The sequence below is a fragment of the Onychostruthus taczanowskii genome, unplaced genomic scaffold (genome assembly GCF_017590055.1).
Source record: "Onychostruthus taczanowskii isolate IOZ18803 unplaced genomic scaffold, ASM1759005v1 scaffold7, whole genome shotgun sequence".
NCBI lineage: Eukaryota > Metazoa > Chordata > Aves > Passeriformes > Passeridae > Onychostruthus > Onychostruthus taczanowskii.
In genome coordinates this window covers 12,829,026-12,846,652 of record NW_024504786.1, presented here as the reverse complement: position 1 = coordinate 12,846,652, position 17,627 = coordinate 12,829,026, and the positions used below count along the sequence as shown (strand labels likewise).

General features: G+C 41.5%; 1 protein-coding gene across 1 annotated transcript; it reads right to left on the bottom strand.

Moving 5' to 3' along the window:
- Positions 1 to 7,647: 7,647 nt before the first annotated feature.
- Positions 7,648 to 17,106, bottom strand: SAMD13 (sterile alpha motif domain containing 13). Its single transcript, XM_041421707.1, has 4 exons — positions 17,047 to 17,106; positions 15,610 to 15,690; positions 13,613 to 13,724; positions 7,648 to 8,807 (listed from the first exon to the last, which is right to left on the bottom strand). Exons 2-4 carry the CDS (start codon positions 15,660 to 15,662, stop codon positions 8,664 to 8,666), a joined length of 309 nt encoding a protein of 102 aa, XP_041277641.1. The 5' UTR covers positions 15,663 to 15,690; positions 17,047 to 17,106; the 3' UTR covers positions 7,648 to 8,663.
- Positions 17,107 to 17,627: the final 521 nt, after the last annotated feature.

Genomic DNA, 17,627 nt, shown 5'->3' with positions numbered 1-17,627 from the left:
AACCTTCCTGATAAACTTAATAGCATGGCTTTCCTATCAGTGTTTACTCCTTATTGGCCTCTTCCATTGCTGACTGCTTTTCCCTCTATGAACTCCTGAGCATGGGATTTATGAAGGACCCTCAGGAAATCGGAAATCAAAGTCTGTTCCTGACTTCCAGTGCGACTTGCAGACTGAAGTGCCCTAAGCTCTTTTGAAAACCCCAGCTGGAAACATTAAGCAAATTAATTTTTAAACTAGCTATTCCTAAACCCTTTAATGAAACAATTAGATGTCTGTAACAAGTTTTTGACATGTAAAATCAGGAACTCTCTATATTACCTTTATCAATATTTCTTCAGTAAAATGAATATACAGGCATAAGACCTGCTGTTTCATTGACATAACCTGTCATGACCCCCTGATGCCACACTGATCTACAAAGCTGAGGTTCTGACCCAGTGACTGAACAGGGAATCAGTCAGAATCAGGATTTCTTTATGCAGGAAATGAGAAACAGAAAGAAAAAAAAAAAGCATCTCTCGTATCTCCTTTGTGGTGTAATAGTTCCAGCTGTTGACTACTTTCTCTGCATGTAATCTGACTGCATGACTGCTGCTGCTACTCATCAGACTGTAGTTACTATAGTACTTTTACATTAATCACTGAGGTGATTTGAGGGTTTGGGCTATCTCTGTAGGTTTAATTAAATAGTTTTCTTTAGTCTAATAACCTATCATGACTTCTGAGCAGGCAGGAGTCAACCTACATAGCCCTATTACATTTGGGAGGAGTAGGGAGAAAACCAGACAGACAGATAATGCATATTTTACTTTAGTTACCCCAGGTGATAGCTTTGAACATTTAGATAAAACAATACAGTCAATAATTCTCATCTCACTAACTGTGGCTACCACATTTGCAACAGAAATCATCCTGAGCTTCCAACAGCTTCTAACCCTTTCCCTCGTTTTCTTCGAGTGTCATTTTCACAGACTCCATGTGACAGAGTACAAATTGAGTGGGAAGTGTCCAAAGTAAAAACTGCAGTTAAGCTGCCTTTGTGCCTCCTTGTGTTTGGCAGAGATGCAGCACTGCTCTGGGTACAGTCATTATATTCACAGGCACCAAAAATTGGGGAGATGTCCTGCTCTGTGTGACATTTTGAGGTGCTTTGCAAGACAGAAACTTGCCTTGATGAGCAGGGCATAACAGATGCAAGAGGAGAACACTCCACCAGCCTGAGCTATCCCTTGAGCAGCAGGAAAAATGACACCACAGAGTGAGGCTGTCCCAGCTGTGATGTTCTCTGGTCACCAGCCAATTCTGAAAGCTTTATTTACAACACTTTTAGCTTTTCCTGGGGACATTCTTGCTTACCTTCTTAGATTGTGTTGTATTGTACTTGTGGGCTTATGTCTTGCTACTTCTGTCACTTCTAGGTGCTTTTAATTTATTAATGTATCTTTTAAAGGCAAATAAAGAGCAACATCAAAAAACAAACTAGCTTTTGACGATTTACTACTTATATATAAATGTAAACATTTTAAGTAAAAGAACTATTTTAATTCATCCAATTTCACCTCAAAAAGTGATCAATCTTCTTCCAAATGACACTTCACTACCAACAGATGAAAAAGAATCTTATTGAACATTTCAGCATTTGCCTCTTTCTAAAACAAAGCAGATCTGCATGACCAACTTCCTTTCTACCTTATAAGAAATGTATTGCATTAGGCACAAAGTTTCTTTCATCACTTTTTGTGTTTCATTTGTGGCCCTGCAAGGTAGTGGTGGACTAACCTCCATGACAGAATGAGGACACAAAGCAGTGAGCAGTTGTTTACTGAGCCTTTCCTGTGGCAACAAGCACACACATACACTCATTCAGCGTGGTTTGTATAAATCTCCACAGACAGGCAGACATTCATGTCTTTGGAGCATCTCAGTGCAGCTCCATCCAGCACTGCAAACCTGAGTCACTTACGTGGGCAGATTGCTTCTAAAGAAAGTACTTAGGCAATCGGAAGCAGCCCCAACTTCCCATATGGCAAAAAGATTAAGGTAACAGTGGCATAAATCATTCTTGAAAATGTGAGTTAGCCATACTCACTTGGGCCTGAAATCTGACCAAATTCCCATTGGTTTCATTAGATTCAGTCTCCATGATGGACTTGCATTAATTTCATTCAGACAGATGTTTTTTTCAGTTCCTGTCCTAAGGAGCTATTCAAGTTGCTTACTGTGTTTTACTCAGAAGCAGCTGTGATGCTTTGCTGATGCCACCACACTTGATGAAAATGAGCAGCAGCTAGCAGGTTGTGAAATTGCTGTTTAAAATACAACTTCTTGCTGATAACATGAACCTTGCTGGTCCTGGGCTACATCCCAGTAGTTCATAGGGGATGAAGTCTCGTACCAAGAAACAGGGTATTTCAAGTGCACAAACATATTATCTTTTTAGTCTCTTATTCTTTCCTATCCTGTTTCTGTTCAATTCTGATAACTGCCCAGGACAGTCCAACACAGCCTGCCTCAGCTGCTCATCATGCTCCACGCACAACCAATGTCATACAGACAAAATGTACCGGCTAAACTCATCAGCCAGTACCTAAAACAGAGAGCAGATGTCACTGTCAGGGTCAGAACAAGTCATCTGTCTTCCCTGACTATATTATTCTACATATATTGTCATCTGCTTTCCAATATAATTTAAACCTGCCAGTTTTTATTAACTACAATAGCTACTTTTTTTCCCCCCTCCTTAAACTTGTATTTTTCCCTTCTTAATTTAACCTTGCTTTTATCAAGAGTTCATAATCCTGACTCTAAGTTAAGCTGAGCTACTTAAAGTGACCACAAAACTGTTTCTGGCTAAAAATCTCAAAATAAATACTTCTGAATTTAGAATTCTGCTATTTCTATATATATACAGCAGCCGACCATATCCCCCCTGGAAAGTGCACAGCTTTATCTAGAAAGGAAACATATTAAATGTTTCCAGTTACTGGATCAAAAATGTCAACTCACATGTCAGCTGCAATATAAAATGTTTTCTGAGAGCTTCACCGTTCATAGCAGCCTGAGACAGACACACACAAGTACTTGAGTGCATGCATGCACACACGTATGTGTATAAAACACATGTATAAATGACACTTACTAGATCAGCTGATGTATGACTAATCCATGGCAACCACATCAGAAAAAGCATTATCTGGGGTTAGTTGTTGTTAAAGACAAAAAAACAACCCAAACATTACTGGAGGGACTCAAAATTAGAAAGACAAGGGGGTAGAGAAACCTTTGATTCAGAGGGAAATACAACAGAAACCAGAGTGCCCGAGAACTGTGGAGGGCTTCTGCCACTTCTCAAGCAGGGCATTAGGAATGAATTTCTACATTACACCTGACTGAAAAAGACAAGAGTTCAAGTTTTAATGACCTCATACTCCTGCAGTGTTTTCAAATCCTCTAGACACACATATTTCCAGGTAGGAAAGCTGAGGCAAACTGGCGTGTGGTGTTTATGCAGAAGGGAGGAGGGAATTTCAAGTGTCCTTGTGAAACAGGGTTGCTACACCCAGGCACACACCCATTTCCACATTTCTCTCCCCACAGTTTGGCCACCAGCTTGTGAACAAACTCAGCCACAAGTTCCTTACTTTGACTTCCTTCCTCCTTCCACCATCCACTAAGACAAGACAAAACAATGTTACTCTTGAATCCAAAAGATCAGTGCAAATGATGAGCTTTCCCTCCCTTTTCTGATAAAATTTATCTGCTAAAATCAGAGGCATCCTCAATATAGTAAGTACCAAAGAACGGACTCTACAGAGGGGCAGCTAGATTATAGCAATCATCCAAAAAAGGAAGAGAACATCCTGAGATGAAAGCAAGTCTGCCAATGCCAAGACATGTGCTGCTGCCTTATCAGCAGATCAGCTGATAATAGGGCAGTTGTAACTGCTGACTGCTCCTTCAGCAAGGATGCTCACGAGTGCAGCATACAAATCCAACAGTGGTCTCCAGTACTCATCAGCAATGAAACTCTCACACAGAGACCAAGAACCACTTACAATCTTCAAGGTGCTCCCCTTGGGCTCTCCAGGTGCCTGAGGTTGCATTTCCCACATTTATAGCAACTACCAACCAGTGTTATTCTGGGAATTGAACATACATCGAAGATCCAAGTGAACATCACTTAATCAACTCCCTAATTATAGGGGCTAAGCAAAAAGTAATTTAATGACCTTGTTACATTATTAAAAAGAAGACAGACTCTCCCAATAGGAATGAAAGTTACTTATTAAATCAGTCTGCCCATTCTGCCAACAGAGACTGCCCCTGCCAGTGGGCTAATGACAGCCACTTCTCCTGGGGAAACTGCTGTCCAAACTGAGCAGCACAGAGGTGATGGAATGGGACATGGGTGAGATCTCTTGGATCACATCTCCAAGCACCAAGTCCTCTCATTTGATGAAGAAGCCAATGCATTGCCTGTGTAAATTGCTCAAGGTGAAGGAGAGAGTAAAGCAGATCCTCTTCTGCAGTGCTCCACTCACCCTGCTGCTTATGAGCCAATGATTGTTACACCCTCCAACATGCATATTTACAGTAATTTCATTTCCCACATGACTTTTGGGCCAAAAGCCATTCCTAGAAGAGAAGGAACTGCTGTTCTGACTTAGAAGTAAAAAAACAGAATGAAGACAAAGTAAGGTAATATTTTTCTGATCTTCCTCAGACTCAGCCTTTAAATGTTGTACAATATTGCCATTAAAAAAATGAGAAATAAATTTGCAGCTTCTGTCAGACTCATAGAAAATAAGACCCTCTGATTTTAAAACAACTGTCACTGTAACTTAAGTGTGATGGTGGAAAGAGGATTGTTGAAGACAAAAGATCAATTAAATGCTGATTTTTAAAAAGAGGAATAGTGAAAGGATTTGGCAGAATTTGAACATGCTGGAAAAAGCAGGGAAAAGAAGGAAGAGTTCATTTAGCAATTAATTCCTGGCACTTACAGCCTAATGAGACATTTTGCCAGGGTCATTTCCAACCAGGAGTGATGCATGGGGGGTTACTCCCTTTGTTACAGCTGTTGAATCTTGTCTTGTAATTATATGGGCAAAGAATCTTCTACAACCTGATCAAGTGCAGCACAATTAGAACAAACTGGGACCAATAACATGTAGGGATGGGAGACAGCAGCAAGCAGTCAGAACAACTTTTTCTGGGTTGAGAAAGTGATCCTGATGGACAGGTACCACCACAGATCCCATACTTTGCTGACAGGTGCCTTACACGTGCTTTATATGTGGTACTTGGCTCTGTCTGGATGCAAAGAGAACATGCCATGTCGTGTATGTACAGCTTGAGAGGAGAGTGACTAGAGCTGATGAACAATTCCTATATATTTCACACCCATCATGCCAAACAGACGCATTGTAATGCTTTGAAATAATTTTAAAAGCATATGAAAGATTCTGATAGATATGCATGTCTGATATTAGGAGAGAGGAAGGACAGGGAAGACCCTGGCCGCAGCACGACTGTTCTTGTGCTGACCAACAGGGCAGGGGAGCTCAGTGCTGCTTTATTCCTTAAAGCTGCCTCCAGGAGAGGGACACTCTCTAAATTGTGATTCAGTGTGAAAGCCAAGACCTTTATCACACTCACCCTCTGGATCAGCTGAGCAGTCAGATGCTGGCAGCTTAACCATCACCCAGGGCACAGGCAGGGCTTTTAAGGAAGAGGGACTCTCCCAGCTGCAGGCACATATAAGGGCATGATTTAAATTGGATTCCTGCATAGCTCTGCAACTCAGAGCTGCAGTACTGACATGGTATCCAGTAATGCCTATCAATTGCTTCCTCATCTCAACAGCAGCTGTGTTTTCTGCAAGAGGAATGGTAGCTAAAAATAATCTGGCTTTGACTTCCTCTTTTAAACCCTTCAATCTCTTAGAAAGATTTTTTTGTTCTCCCAGAAACAGCAAAGAGAATGTAAGAGACAAAACCAGAACAGTCAAGTGCATAAAGAGAAGAGCAGGATTAGAAAGCTCAGAGAACAGTAGGAAATGACAATAAAAATCAGAGACAGTAAAAAATTGTCAGTTTTGACCAATATTTTCCAAATTCTTTTTTGCACTTGCAACGAGATTTCTGTTATGCCTTTACTTGTATGACTCAGTGGTGCTGAGCAAAGGGGAAATAAAATCTGGATGTTTCTGAATGCAATTCATTTGCTCCTTAAACATATTAAAAGAAAGAACTTTGTTCAGTAGTCATCAAATATATTCTCATTCTGCACAGTGGAGATTTTTACTCCCTCTTGGTATAAGTATGTTTTACTTCCAATTCTGTCTTCCTAGGACCACAAAATGTAAATCCCATACCAAACATGCAAATGGAGAAAAAAAGAATATTCAATTAATCCTTCAGTAACACAGCACTATGTATTCTCATCCAAAATAATTCTACACATACAGTGCTGGTTAGCATGTCCAGACTGCTTTCATGATCTTTTTCAAAAACATACCTAAATCTATATTAAAATATTTAGGAGTTGCATATATAATTTTTAAATTGCAGTCCAAAATTAGCCAGATACAGACTATAGCTCAAAATTCCCCAAGGCAGGGTTGATGATGTCTATTTGAATCTAGTCTTCCAGCAAAGCCCTACTCCCAGCAGGTATCTCAGGACATGACCAAACTATAAATAAAATCATAAACAGAATTCAAACCATAACCTACAAACCTGCTACTAATAGACCAATACCTGAAGTAAGCTCAGTACAAGGGACAGACAAAGAAATGATTAATACATCTCTGTCCTACTGTCTCAAATTCCAAATAAATACATTGTACCATGTAAAGGTTAGGAAGAATCCAAGAAAGCATGCTGCTGTATATATTTATGTAATAGAGCTTCACCTATGGCATAGCTATTAGCATGGCTTTGTCTCTTCTCTCCCCTTTCTCCCTTTAACACCAGTAACCACAAGCATGAACAGCCACCTCACACCCGGCCAAGTCAAAGTGAAGACAGGGCCACTACCCAGGCAGGAGATGGCAGGAGTTTCTCCTTCCTCTCCCTGAATGCTATCCCTACTTGCCAGAAGGCAGCACCCTTCTCCTTTCCCAGCTGCATCCCCTCACCATTTCCTCCCACACCATTTCCACTTTCACCACACTCTCATGCTTATTTCCTCCTTCCTTGTTCCTCAGCTCAGCATCACTGATGCAACCCCACATTCCCCATTTCAGGGGTCATGGCAAAGCTCTCTGGGCCAGAGATGATGGTGAGCCCAGACAGGGTTTAGCACCATCCTTGGGCTGTCTCTCAGACATTCTGGGGTAAATGGACCCACCCTGTGCACCAGGGCCAGCACAGCAGCTCCGCACCACTGACAGCTCCAGACACGGGTAAGGGAAACACAGATGTTACTGGTGAACTGTGGCCAGGGCTTCTTCTTCAGCAGTATGTAACACCAGAGAAAAAAGAACAAAAATAATTAAATCTTTAAATATTATGGTAGGTCATGTTAAAAGTAATCACAAGGACATAGAATCTTAAGTATATTTTGGTACCTTTTTAATAGGAAAATGGAGAAAAGGAGTTCCAGTATACCACAACAGAGAAAGTAAAAGATCCGTAAACTGAATCCAAACATAAGCAATGTTTTATTGGGATATAGCAAGCAACCTATCAAATAGGGAACCAGTACAAACAGATTGAACATGACTCTCTTTTAACAGAGATGTATGATGACAAGACAGCTTCTTTCAGTTCTTAAAACAAGTATTCAAAGTGTTAAGTAAAGCATTAAAAAAAAATCAATCATTACAACACCAAAGACAGACAATATTAAAAATGTGCAGAATTTTACTTTTTACAAATTTCTGCATAATGTTAGAAAACAATCATAAATTAAAAAAGGAATAAAGTGAAGCTTTTTTGTTTGCAAAGCAAAATAAACTCTTAAAAAACAACTATATTTTACATAGGACTACTATTAAAAACAGGTGAAAAGCTGAAAATTTAAAGGACAGCAAAAAATACACAACTCAGTTTCACCTGTCAGCAACACCTTCTGCTATTGAAGGAGTTATGTTAGTTCTATGTACAGCTTTAAACATTGCAGCATACCACAAGTAAACCTTAATAAGGTCAAAATAGGACCCTCTGCAAAAAAGGGTGACTTGGCAAGTGTCAGTCCCATCCTGAAATTATAAGTAGTAATAATTTTAGTAGGTCTTTAGCGCAAACCAAAACCTACTTTAATTGGTTCCTCTCTCTAAAGATGCATGTAAACTTTGGGGTTGTTTTTGTTTAACTTTTTGGTATCTTAATTAATGAAATCAAGAACATGTCTGGCTCAAAAATGAGAATGACATACCTCCCTTTTGTTCTGGATACAGTGATGTAGCTATCTCAACATGCTCATTGACACTTCCTAAAAGAGAAAATCATTATGTACTATGTAAAAAATACACACCACCTCTCTCAGTTCAGACTCAGCATATAGTATATTGCCAGCTCTATCCAATAGGATATATATTCTAATTTGGTTTAAACTCTTAATAGATATATTCTCTCTTTACAAAGTTCCATCACATGAAACCAAATTGCTTATTTTTCCTTTGAGGCACAGCATGACCCCAATTAGACAATTAGCTATAAAGAGTTGTTCTTTAGATGTTGTGTCTGTAGAGGTTTTACGTGATATTCATAGATTTTCAGCGCAGGCCCCAGTTTTAATGAAAGTCCAGTCAGTACATCATTTCTTGTCATCAACAGTAATGATTTGCCATCAATTTCCTATAAGAAGAATTAAAGAGTTGATAAAGACAAATATACAAATCTAACAGAGGAGAATAGTCATGCAACAAATGGAATACTACTATAGAGGATCAGTGAGGAAAACAATAGCCTTGATTTTCCTGAAACCGTGTTCACAGCTGCTAGATTCTGCTTGCTGTCTACTTTTCAAGTGCTCACCTGTGCTGACTAAGGCACAAATACTATTTAGTCAAGCACAAAATCCAAATGAGCCTAATTTCAAAATTCCCTCCTTGTAAACCTTTTTCTAATTAATAGGTACAAGTGAAGAATGCCTAATTATCAGCCATTTAGGGAAGGATACTCCTAAGAATGCAGCTTATGAAGTGCATTTCAGAAGAATTACTATTGACAGCAATATGCAAGTTTAAACTAGTGAATATCTGCTAATAACTTCAGGTGCCGTCTTTAAAAGGCCAACCTTCCCATGCATCCTGTGGGGGGAAAAAAAGGAAAAGATTCCTGCAATCAGAAATTTTGGAAGGGCCTAACTGGAGCTTGACACACTGAGAGAACTTCTCTTCCTCTACTTTCAAGGGAAGACGAGAAAAGCAGCAACTTGCCAGCTTAGGTCTTAACAACCCCTACACTTTCCTGCTTAAAATACCTCTTGTAAATCACAGATATGGTGGGATTTTTTTTTTCTCTCAGACCTTGACCTTCTGATTTGTCTAGGTTAGAAATCCTGTAGGCTTTGGGATTTTTTTTCCATCTCAAAACCTTGACATATGCTTGAAAACTACCTCTAAATAATTTTCAAAGTCAAAATGGAAGAGAAAGAATCCACATCTCTCCACTATCTACCATTATCTTGGAAATATCAGAGATCCCATCCTTGATTACAATACAACATGAAAAGAAGACTTCTATTAGAGCTCAGCAGGAATTTTTCAAGACTGATCTCTCTTAAAATTTCATAAAGTTTATAAATACAAAATACATGGACAAACCACAACATAGTCAAAGATCAGCAGAAAGTGGTATTTTTAAAAATATCCCCAAGATGTACACAACTACTAATCCCTCAGGGGAGCACAAAGTAACAGTAATTCTAAAAGAAAAAAAAAGTTTCCAATAACTTTTTACCCAATTATAGCAGGTGCCTCTTTCCAATTACTGTTGAGAATGTTAATGGTTAAAACCAGTTTCTATCCTCTCTTTTCCATTCGTCACAATTCTTTCTGTGGGAATTTTGACACCAGTGAGTGTTTTGCTCATTGCTATGACCGATCTGAAGTTGCCTTTTCTGTTGCTGTTCAACGATGCTATGGAGGAAGAACAGCCTCCAGCTTGGTAGGATCCAAATGGAGTAAATCCAGTACCTGGAATAGGAGAAACTCCAAGAATAGGAAAAAAGCATCTATTCCTTTCCCTTCTTCCACAGGGTTCCCTGTGTTTTCTATAAATGCTGGTAACTACTAAGACTTCCACTGAACAGAAAACTGATTCTTCAAACACATCTGTGTAGGAATGAGTGATTACATATTCAGAGTTCAAGTGTTTTCTATCTTTGTGTGAATTGTAAGCTTTACCTCTTTCACTTCCTTTAAGTTTTCCACATTTACCTGCTTCTGCAGAACTGTCACACCCTTTTTTTTGCACCAGGTAAGATTTTGTATGGTCTGGTGACTTCTCTAGTCTTTTTTTCAGGGTGTAATTTCAATGCTAGCTCTCAGTATGTCTTTTTAATGTTAACTGCAGAGAGACTTCTCTGCAAAACTCAAGCAAATTAATTCCCCAGTGTGCCAGGATGACCTCAACACCAATATCACGCTGTCTTCAGCAAACAACCAGGAGACTGGTTAAGCTTCAAGTCCTCCTACCACCCCTTCTGCTCTAAGTGACTGAGAAGTTTTACAGTAAGCCAATATGAGAGCACACTCATGGGCTCCTCCCTACTGTGGCTCTGCCAGAGAGCAGCAGTGGATACCAGCTGATGTCAAACTTCAGTTTCCCTTCTGGTAAGGCATTGCAGTGAGGCCAGCAAAGCAGCACTGGGTGACACGGGCATACTGGCTATCACAACAAAATGGTCAAGAAGCCACATGGGCCATAACAAAGGTCAGAGCACAAGCACATCTTGAGACCTTGTAAACAGCTTCAATCTTAGAGTGAGCCACAGTCCTCTGTGCTTCCAGGGCTCCTACAGAAAGCTCAGCCACAAATTGGCAGGCTGTATTTCTCTGGAAGTGTCCACACCCTCATCCTGCAACTGTTACTCCTCCCTCTTCAGGTATCCTGTGTCCCCAACTTCTTGGCTTGTCTGATTTGCTTGCTGATGTTATGGGTTTTTGTTATTGGGCAACATCCTTCAGTTGAATCTGTTTTCATCAGTGAGCTTTTTTGATTTGCTGACATCAGTGGAACTCCAAGAAGGAATAACAGATAATCATCATACAAGCATCACTTCTTACCAGCACTTACAATAGAGTTTTAATAAAACATTCTGCAGCCCTTAAAATGCCTTCTAATTATCCTTAAAGTATTGTACGAAAATTTCAGGTCTTAAAGATCTTTTGAGCCACTTGTTTTAGGTGAGTCCAGATGTATTCAGATTCATCAAAAGAAAGTGTGGACCCAGTTCTTGCTGTGTAAAAGCTCAGTGTAACAATAGATGTCATGATTACATTCTGGGCTAAGGATATTTTGTAAGGAAACCATTGTGCTACCCCTGTTGAAGCAGTTCAGTGAAAAACAACTTTCCAGTGTTGTAGGTGAAACTGAATACTTTCCTTTACTGCTTACAAACTCATTCTCCTTCCAGTACATATTCAGGGCAGTAGATCAAATGAAACTAGGTTTCTGGGGCCCAGGCAACTGCAAATGACAGAGGAAAATAGAGAATGGCCAGAACTGCAGCTGCATGCCTGGTGCTCTACAGACAGAGGATGGCTAAGGGTTCAAACTGAACCTGTCTGCACTGCCATACCTGGAACATCCTGACAAAAAATACTGTAAGAACACAGTTAGAGTTAGTGGTAGCAAATAGTGCAGAAGAAACTGAACAGCACCATTGATAAGAAGTTAGGGACAGGATTTTTTATGGGGCTGTTCTTGGTGCAGACAGGGAATAGGCTGGCAAACCTGGCACGTAGAGCCAGGCACTTGGTGCTCCTCATGCTGCTAATGGGAAGGAGGAGGAAGGAAGTGGCAATGACTTCTGCTGCAATTATCCATCCCCCAGCTCCTGGCCACATCCTGGTGGCAGCTGCAGCCTCTCTCTCCAAGGTTTTAGCATAAGGTGAAGTTGCCAGTGGAATCACAGCCACATTTCTGCACACGGCTGTCCCAGCAGAGTCCTCAGTTATCCTACTTAAACCACTTATCCTCATTGCAAAATACTAATAAAGCCTATAAGGCTGCTGTTGCAAACTGATTTGCCCAAACTCAGAAATTAGCCTCACCTTTCTGCTGCAAAATCAGTAGTAATTACTTCAATATTATTGTCAAGCCAGCTGTGAGGCAAAGAGGTCAAGGTATTTGATGGAAGTCAGAGGTATCTGTCAGTATAAGGAAAAGACTCACAGAGACCGCAATTACTTTGTCTACGTAGTTTTTTTAAACCACATTTCCAGGGCTTTTGTGACATGGATGATGGTATTAAGGAATGGACACACACAAACATTTTCCTTTTTAGCCTGTTCACTCATCTTCAAATTCTGAAAAATTAGCAGCAGCTGCAGAAAGAACCTTCTCTGCAACCTGCCAGAGAATCACCCAACGCCAGGCTTTTCACCCTCAAGAACAAAGAACTAAATTTAGATACTTTGTTATATGCATGAGTTACAATCAGATCGGATTTCACAGCCGTGGTGCTGAAGGTCAGCAACATTAACCTGACCAACCATGATGTTATTTCACCTGCAAGGTACAGTCTCCCTGCAAAGCTGCCAATAACTTGCACCAGCTCAGTACCTTGGAAGGTCGAGCCATCTATTTTGATAACTAATTACAAGTGTGGGTGACTAATTTCCTGGTAGTCACACACAAGCCTACAGACTTATCTGGGGAGCTGCTGAACTGCCAATGTGATGTGAGCTACTTCTCTATGGAACAGGTGGGCTGTAGGCCAAGTAAGCTGACTTTCCAATTCTGCCCCACTAACGCACAGCCCCAGCTGCTGGCAGGTGAGTTACAATGGGCCACTGACTGTTAAGCTCTTTGCTGATCTAATCTACCAAAAGAAGCCTTCCATTAGTATCAGCAGCTACAAGGCCTAGAAACAAAGACCCAACCTGTTTCTCAGACTGAGTCCTACAAAGCAGTTGGCTGCTCCTCTGCCAGCTTAGTGCCAACTTGTCCTTTTCATATTCACTTGTACTGCCAAGTTCAATGCAACACAGCAGCCCCTTTTTCACCCTATGCCTTCACACTCGTCGCTGCCTAGAAGCCCCAGGTTTTATAAGTACTCATGAGTGTAATTACACAATACACTAAGAAAGATGGGAATTCACATTTTAAACACCATTCACATTTTAAATAACAAGACAGTGAAACTGAGTGGGTTGTATAGGGAGACTGAGCTCAAGCCAGAAAATTTATTAAGATTTCTCACCTTTCTGAATTCTATTTTAAACAAACTCCAACTAATTACCCACAGCTTGCAGAACAATATTATTACTCAGAGATCACAGAACCATGCATTGTCACCCAATAGCAGACTCAAATCCCACCATTAATGTGGGATTTTCTCTCCCATTTTACAGTATATAACCAGGCCCACAGTAAAAATTTGCAGTGTGAGAAACTGGTGGCAGTCAAAAGGTGTTTGCTAACAGATTTACCTGTTCCTGAAAAGCATTGGCTTGTTCTTCAAATCCAGCTGTTCTGAAATAATTCACAACATCAGTAACAGCCCAGTCAGCAGGATCCAGAGGTCTCCCATTCTCTAGTGAACTGCAAAGTGCAAACGCAGACAAGTAATCACTAAAGGTGTGCAGAACATCTGCTGCTGCTTTGTGCACGTAGGTCCCCCTCCTTTGTGCACGTAGGTCCCCCTCCTTTGTGCACGTAGGTCCCCCTCCTTCCTTGTTTGTGCAGGAAAAGTGTTCTTTGATACATCTCCCCCACTCCAATACAGAACAGTGTCTGCTGTTCTTTTACATTCCAAAGACCTGATGCTGGGGAAAATTGAGACCCCTCTTCTTTCAGAAAAGAAGAAAGTATATGAATCTTCACATCAACCAGAGGTAATCAGTTAGGATCTTCCTACAAGTGTGCTGTCTTTGCTGCTGGAGAATGAGATCTGCCATAACTGGGCTCCTGCCTTTCAAGCCTGCAGCTTGCTTTCAGCTACCAAGTACTTAAAGAATTTTATGTGGATTATTCTTTACACAGATGAGACTGTTCTTGTAACATGGGTAGAAATTACTGGTAGGCATCTTTACCTTGCAAAACAACAACAAATCAATTACAAACAAACAGAACACCCCAACCAAAACAAAAAAGAGGCACCAAATGATTGCACTAATTCTCAATATAGAAAATTTCCCAAAACTGTTGTCAGACTCATGTTTGGACAATCTATGGACTTTTTAAATAGCTGTGCATCTGAGAAAACATCTGTTAAACACAATCAGAATTAACTCCTTCTGTGATTAACCTCGGGCAATTGTTTTCCACAGTAGCAAAACCAACAAAACATTCATATTATTATCCTTATCCTGCATTTCTTTTCCTCAAACTGTTATCACCCTATCACAAGGAAAACCTTGGTGTGTCTGAAAATTTTTGGTAAAAAAAAGACACAGTGAGCTTGACTGCCTCTTCTACTGAAATTTATGAGGATGAACAGCAAGGTATCAAAGAGACAGCTGCTTTAACGTGTTTCCCCGACCAGAAGTTCTGAAGTTCATGCCAAAAATTTTCCATCGTTATACTTGCTTAACCATAATGCTAATAAAGCAATATTGAAAATGTACAGATTAGGGCAGTTGTCAGAATCCTGTCCATTTTCTGGTCTGAAGCTTAGAGGCAGGACTTTGATTTCAACAGCACCAGCTGGAAAAGAAACAGATTATACTCCAATGCAATATTTTTGTTCTGTCCTTCAATTTTTTTATTTTTTTTTCCAACTGTCAGCATCTCTGCCTTGCCTGGACTTGTATGTTTTTCAGCAAAGTAACTGGGCAAATCAAGGGTAGACCATCTTTCCCATTGCTGTTTCTACAACATTCTTGTTTCTACAACTATCTGAGTCCTGGGAAGGAAGGCTTATGGAAACAATGGTTTTTGCATGTCCCCCCAGACTCTTGAAATGTGTCTGTTGATAAGGCAACAAAATCTGGCCACAGAGATCATCCACAGCCTGTGCTACACTGGGCCTTCTAAAAGCAGTTTCTTTCATTTATCACAGATCTCTGAGTGATGAGAAAGTTTCTTACTTTTGCTCAGCACATGATGACTTACTTTATGAATTGCTTCACTGATTGTGATTACACAGAAAGCAACACTCAGCAAAATTGAAAATGAGACTATCTGGCCTTATCAGAACAGCACTTGCTTTAATGTCTGGTTGAGAGGAAAAGAAAAAACATACCTCTAACTTAAGTTACTAGCTTCTACATCTCTTCATTGCTATACAGTCCTACCACATATCACTTTTAATCAGCTCAGTGCCCTGGACTCTTCTATTTCAAAGCTGAAACACAACAGAAGTCATTAAGAACAGGGAGGATTTGAAATGCGCAAAGATGGAGGTGGCCACTATTGCCAACTACATTAGCTCAAAGGAAATCTACATTCAAAATCCATGTGCTGTTTATGTAAAAGGAACACTTACTTTTTGACATCCAGAGAGCCATTTTCCTTGTTTTCCATGTCAACAGTTAGCATGGGGAGGACAGAAGTTTTACTTCAGCAACTGATCAATAGGGAGGAAAAAGAAAAAACTGTGTTTAATAACTGATAGTATGACTAGTGCGGGGTAATGTGACAGAATCAAGCATTCTACAGGGACACATGCATGTTTCCACTTGAGAGCAACAGTGCTGTCAAAGACTGATTTCCTTGGAAGCCTGGCAAAGCTGATAGTAGCTAAAGAACTAGAAAAGAAAGTTGATCTGTGCTTCAAATACAAGAAACAATTCTTGCCTGAAAATCAAGGAAAGTAATACTACATTTAATCCTTTTCACAAGTGTTAAAATTTTGATCAAACTATGTATTTATATACACAGAGATTGATGTGCAATATATAGCTGTGTATCAAGAGAGCTTGATAGGTTTTCAGTTATCCTGTGATACAGAGGATCCAAACAGATGGAAGATCTGATCTTTAGAAAGGTCATAGCCTTGTTTTACAAATGTGGACTTGAATACAGATGAGCACGTCACTTATGCCCATTGTGCAAATAATTGAGCCCCAAACTCCTGAGGCCTAAATCAGTATGTCATCCATAAGACCTCCCTTCCTGCACTAGAGCAGCTTTTTCTATAGGTATGTTACACTGAACTCCAAAACGGAAAGGAGCATGTGAAGGACGCAGGAGAAAATCCAGTTTGCTTCCTTCCTTGCAGCACGCTGGAGTACTTGCACCAATAGCTTTTTCCATCACTCCACGGAACATGCAGAAATAACCCAAGCCTTTCCTTTCTGTTCTCAAGTAAGCCATTTCTATTTCAGAGAGCATCAGAGAACGGACCAAGGACTCAGGATGTTCTCGTCGTAGCATTAATGGACGCCAGTGAAATGTCTCACAGCTCTGGGATACAGAATAGGGAAATCATGCTCTTCAGCTAAAACTTTGCAAAAATAGAGAATAGCAATTAATATTGCTGTGGGGGAAAAAAAGAAAAAAAAAAGGAAGAATAAAAAGAAGACCCTTTATTATACACGTAGAAGCGTGTAAAGCACCAAGAACACAGTTACGAACTAATCGAAAAGATGCTTCTTTCTGCACCACTGGCCAAACAACTCCACGAATTCCCTGAAATCACTTCTCGGTTCACCTGAGGTGACTGCAGACGACACCCGCACCAGCCTACCTGAGGAACGCCCCGCGCCGCGGCCGCGCACGGCCCGGAGCCGCCGGGCTCGGGGCGGGCACCTCCCGCGGAGCCCACGGGCCCGGGCGGCGGGGGCTCCCGGGGCTCCGCTCCGGCGGCTGCGCCGGGCTGTGACACGCGTTCAGCATCTCACAGGCACCGGCGAGCCCGCTCGCACTGCACCTCATTGTCAGTTCTGGCTGGGGGCGAGGGAAGCAAGGCAGAAAAACCTACCTAGGAGCAACTAAACCAGCGCATGGCTACCGGCTGCTGCGGAGCGGCGGAGCCCGCGGCTGCGGGCCCCCCCCCGCCCCCGGCCCCGCCCGGCGCGGGAGGGCACCCGGGAGCCCTCGGGCTGGGGCCGGCAGCGGGGCGGGGCACGGAGCGGCGCCTCCGCCGAGCGCCTTACCCAGGCGGCGCTTACCTGCTGGGGAGCCGCGGACAGCGCCGGGGCCGGGGGGGCCGGTATGGGCGGGCGCGGACCTGCCGGCGGCACACGGCCGGAGAGCAGCGCTCCGAGCTCGGTTCGTGACTTGAGGTTCTTGGGGCCTCCTTGTGGACATTTCTGCTCCTCCTAACAAGCGGGGTGTTACAGGTAACGGAAAGGAAACAGATCCCTAGTTGTTGAAGGATGCAGTATCAAGGCGAGGAAATTTTATACAAGGTAGGAAGTAGGAGTCGCCAGATGTTGGCAAATTGATAAAGTTAGAAAAATTAATTCCTAGAATGAGTTCGTCAACACGGATGTGAGTAGCAGACATTAGGCTTTCTGTGGAACTCCTGCAACTGCAGGCTCGGGGTGATGGGAAAGAGGA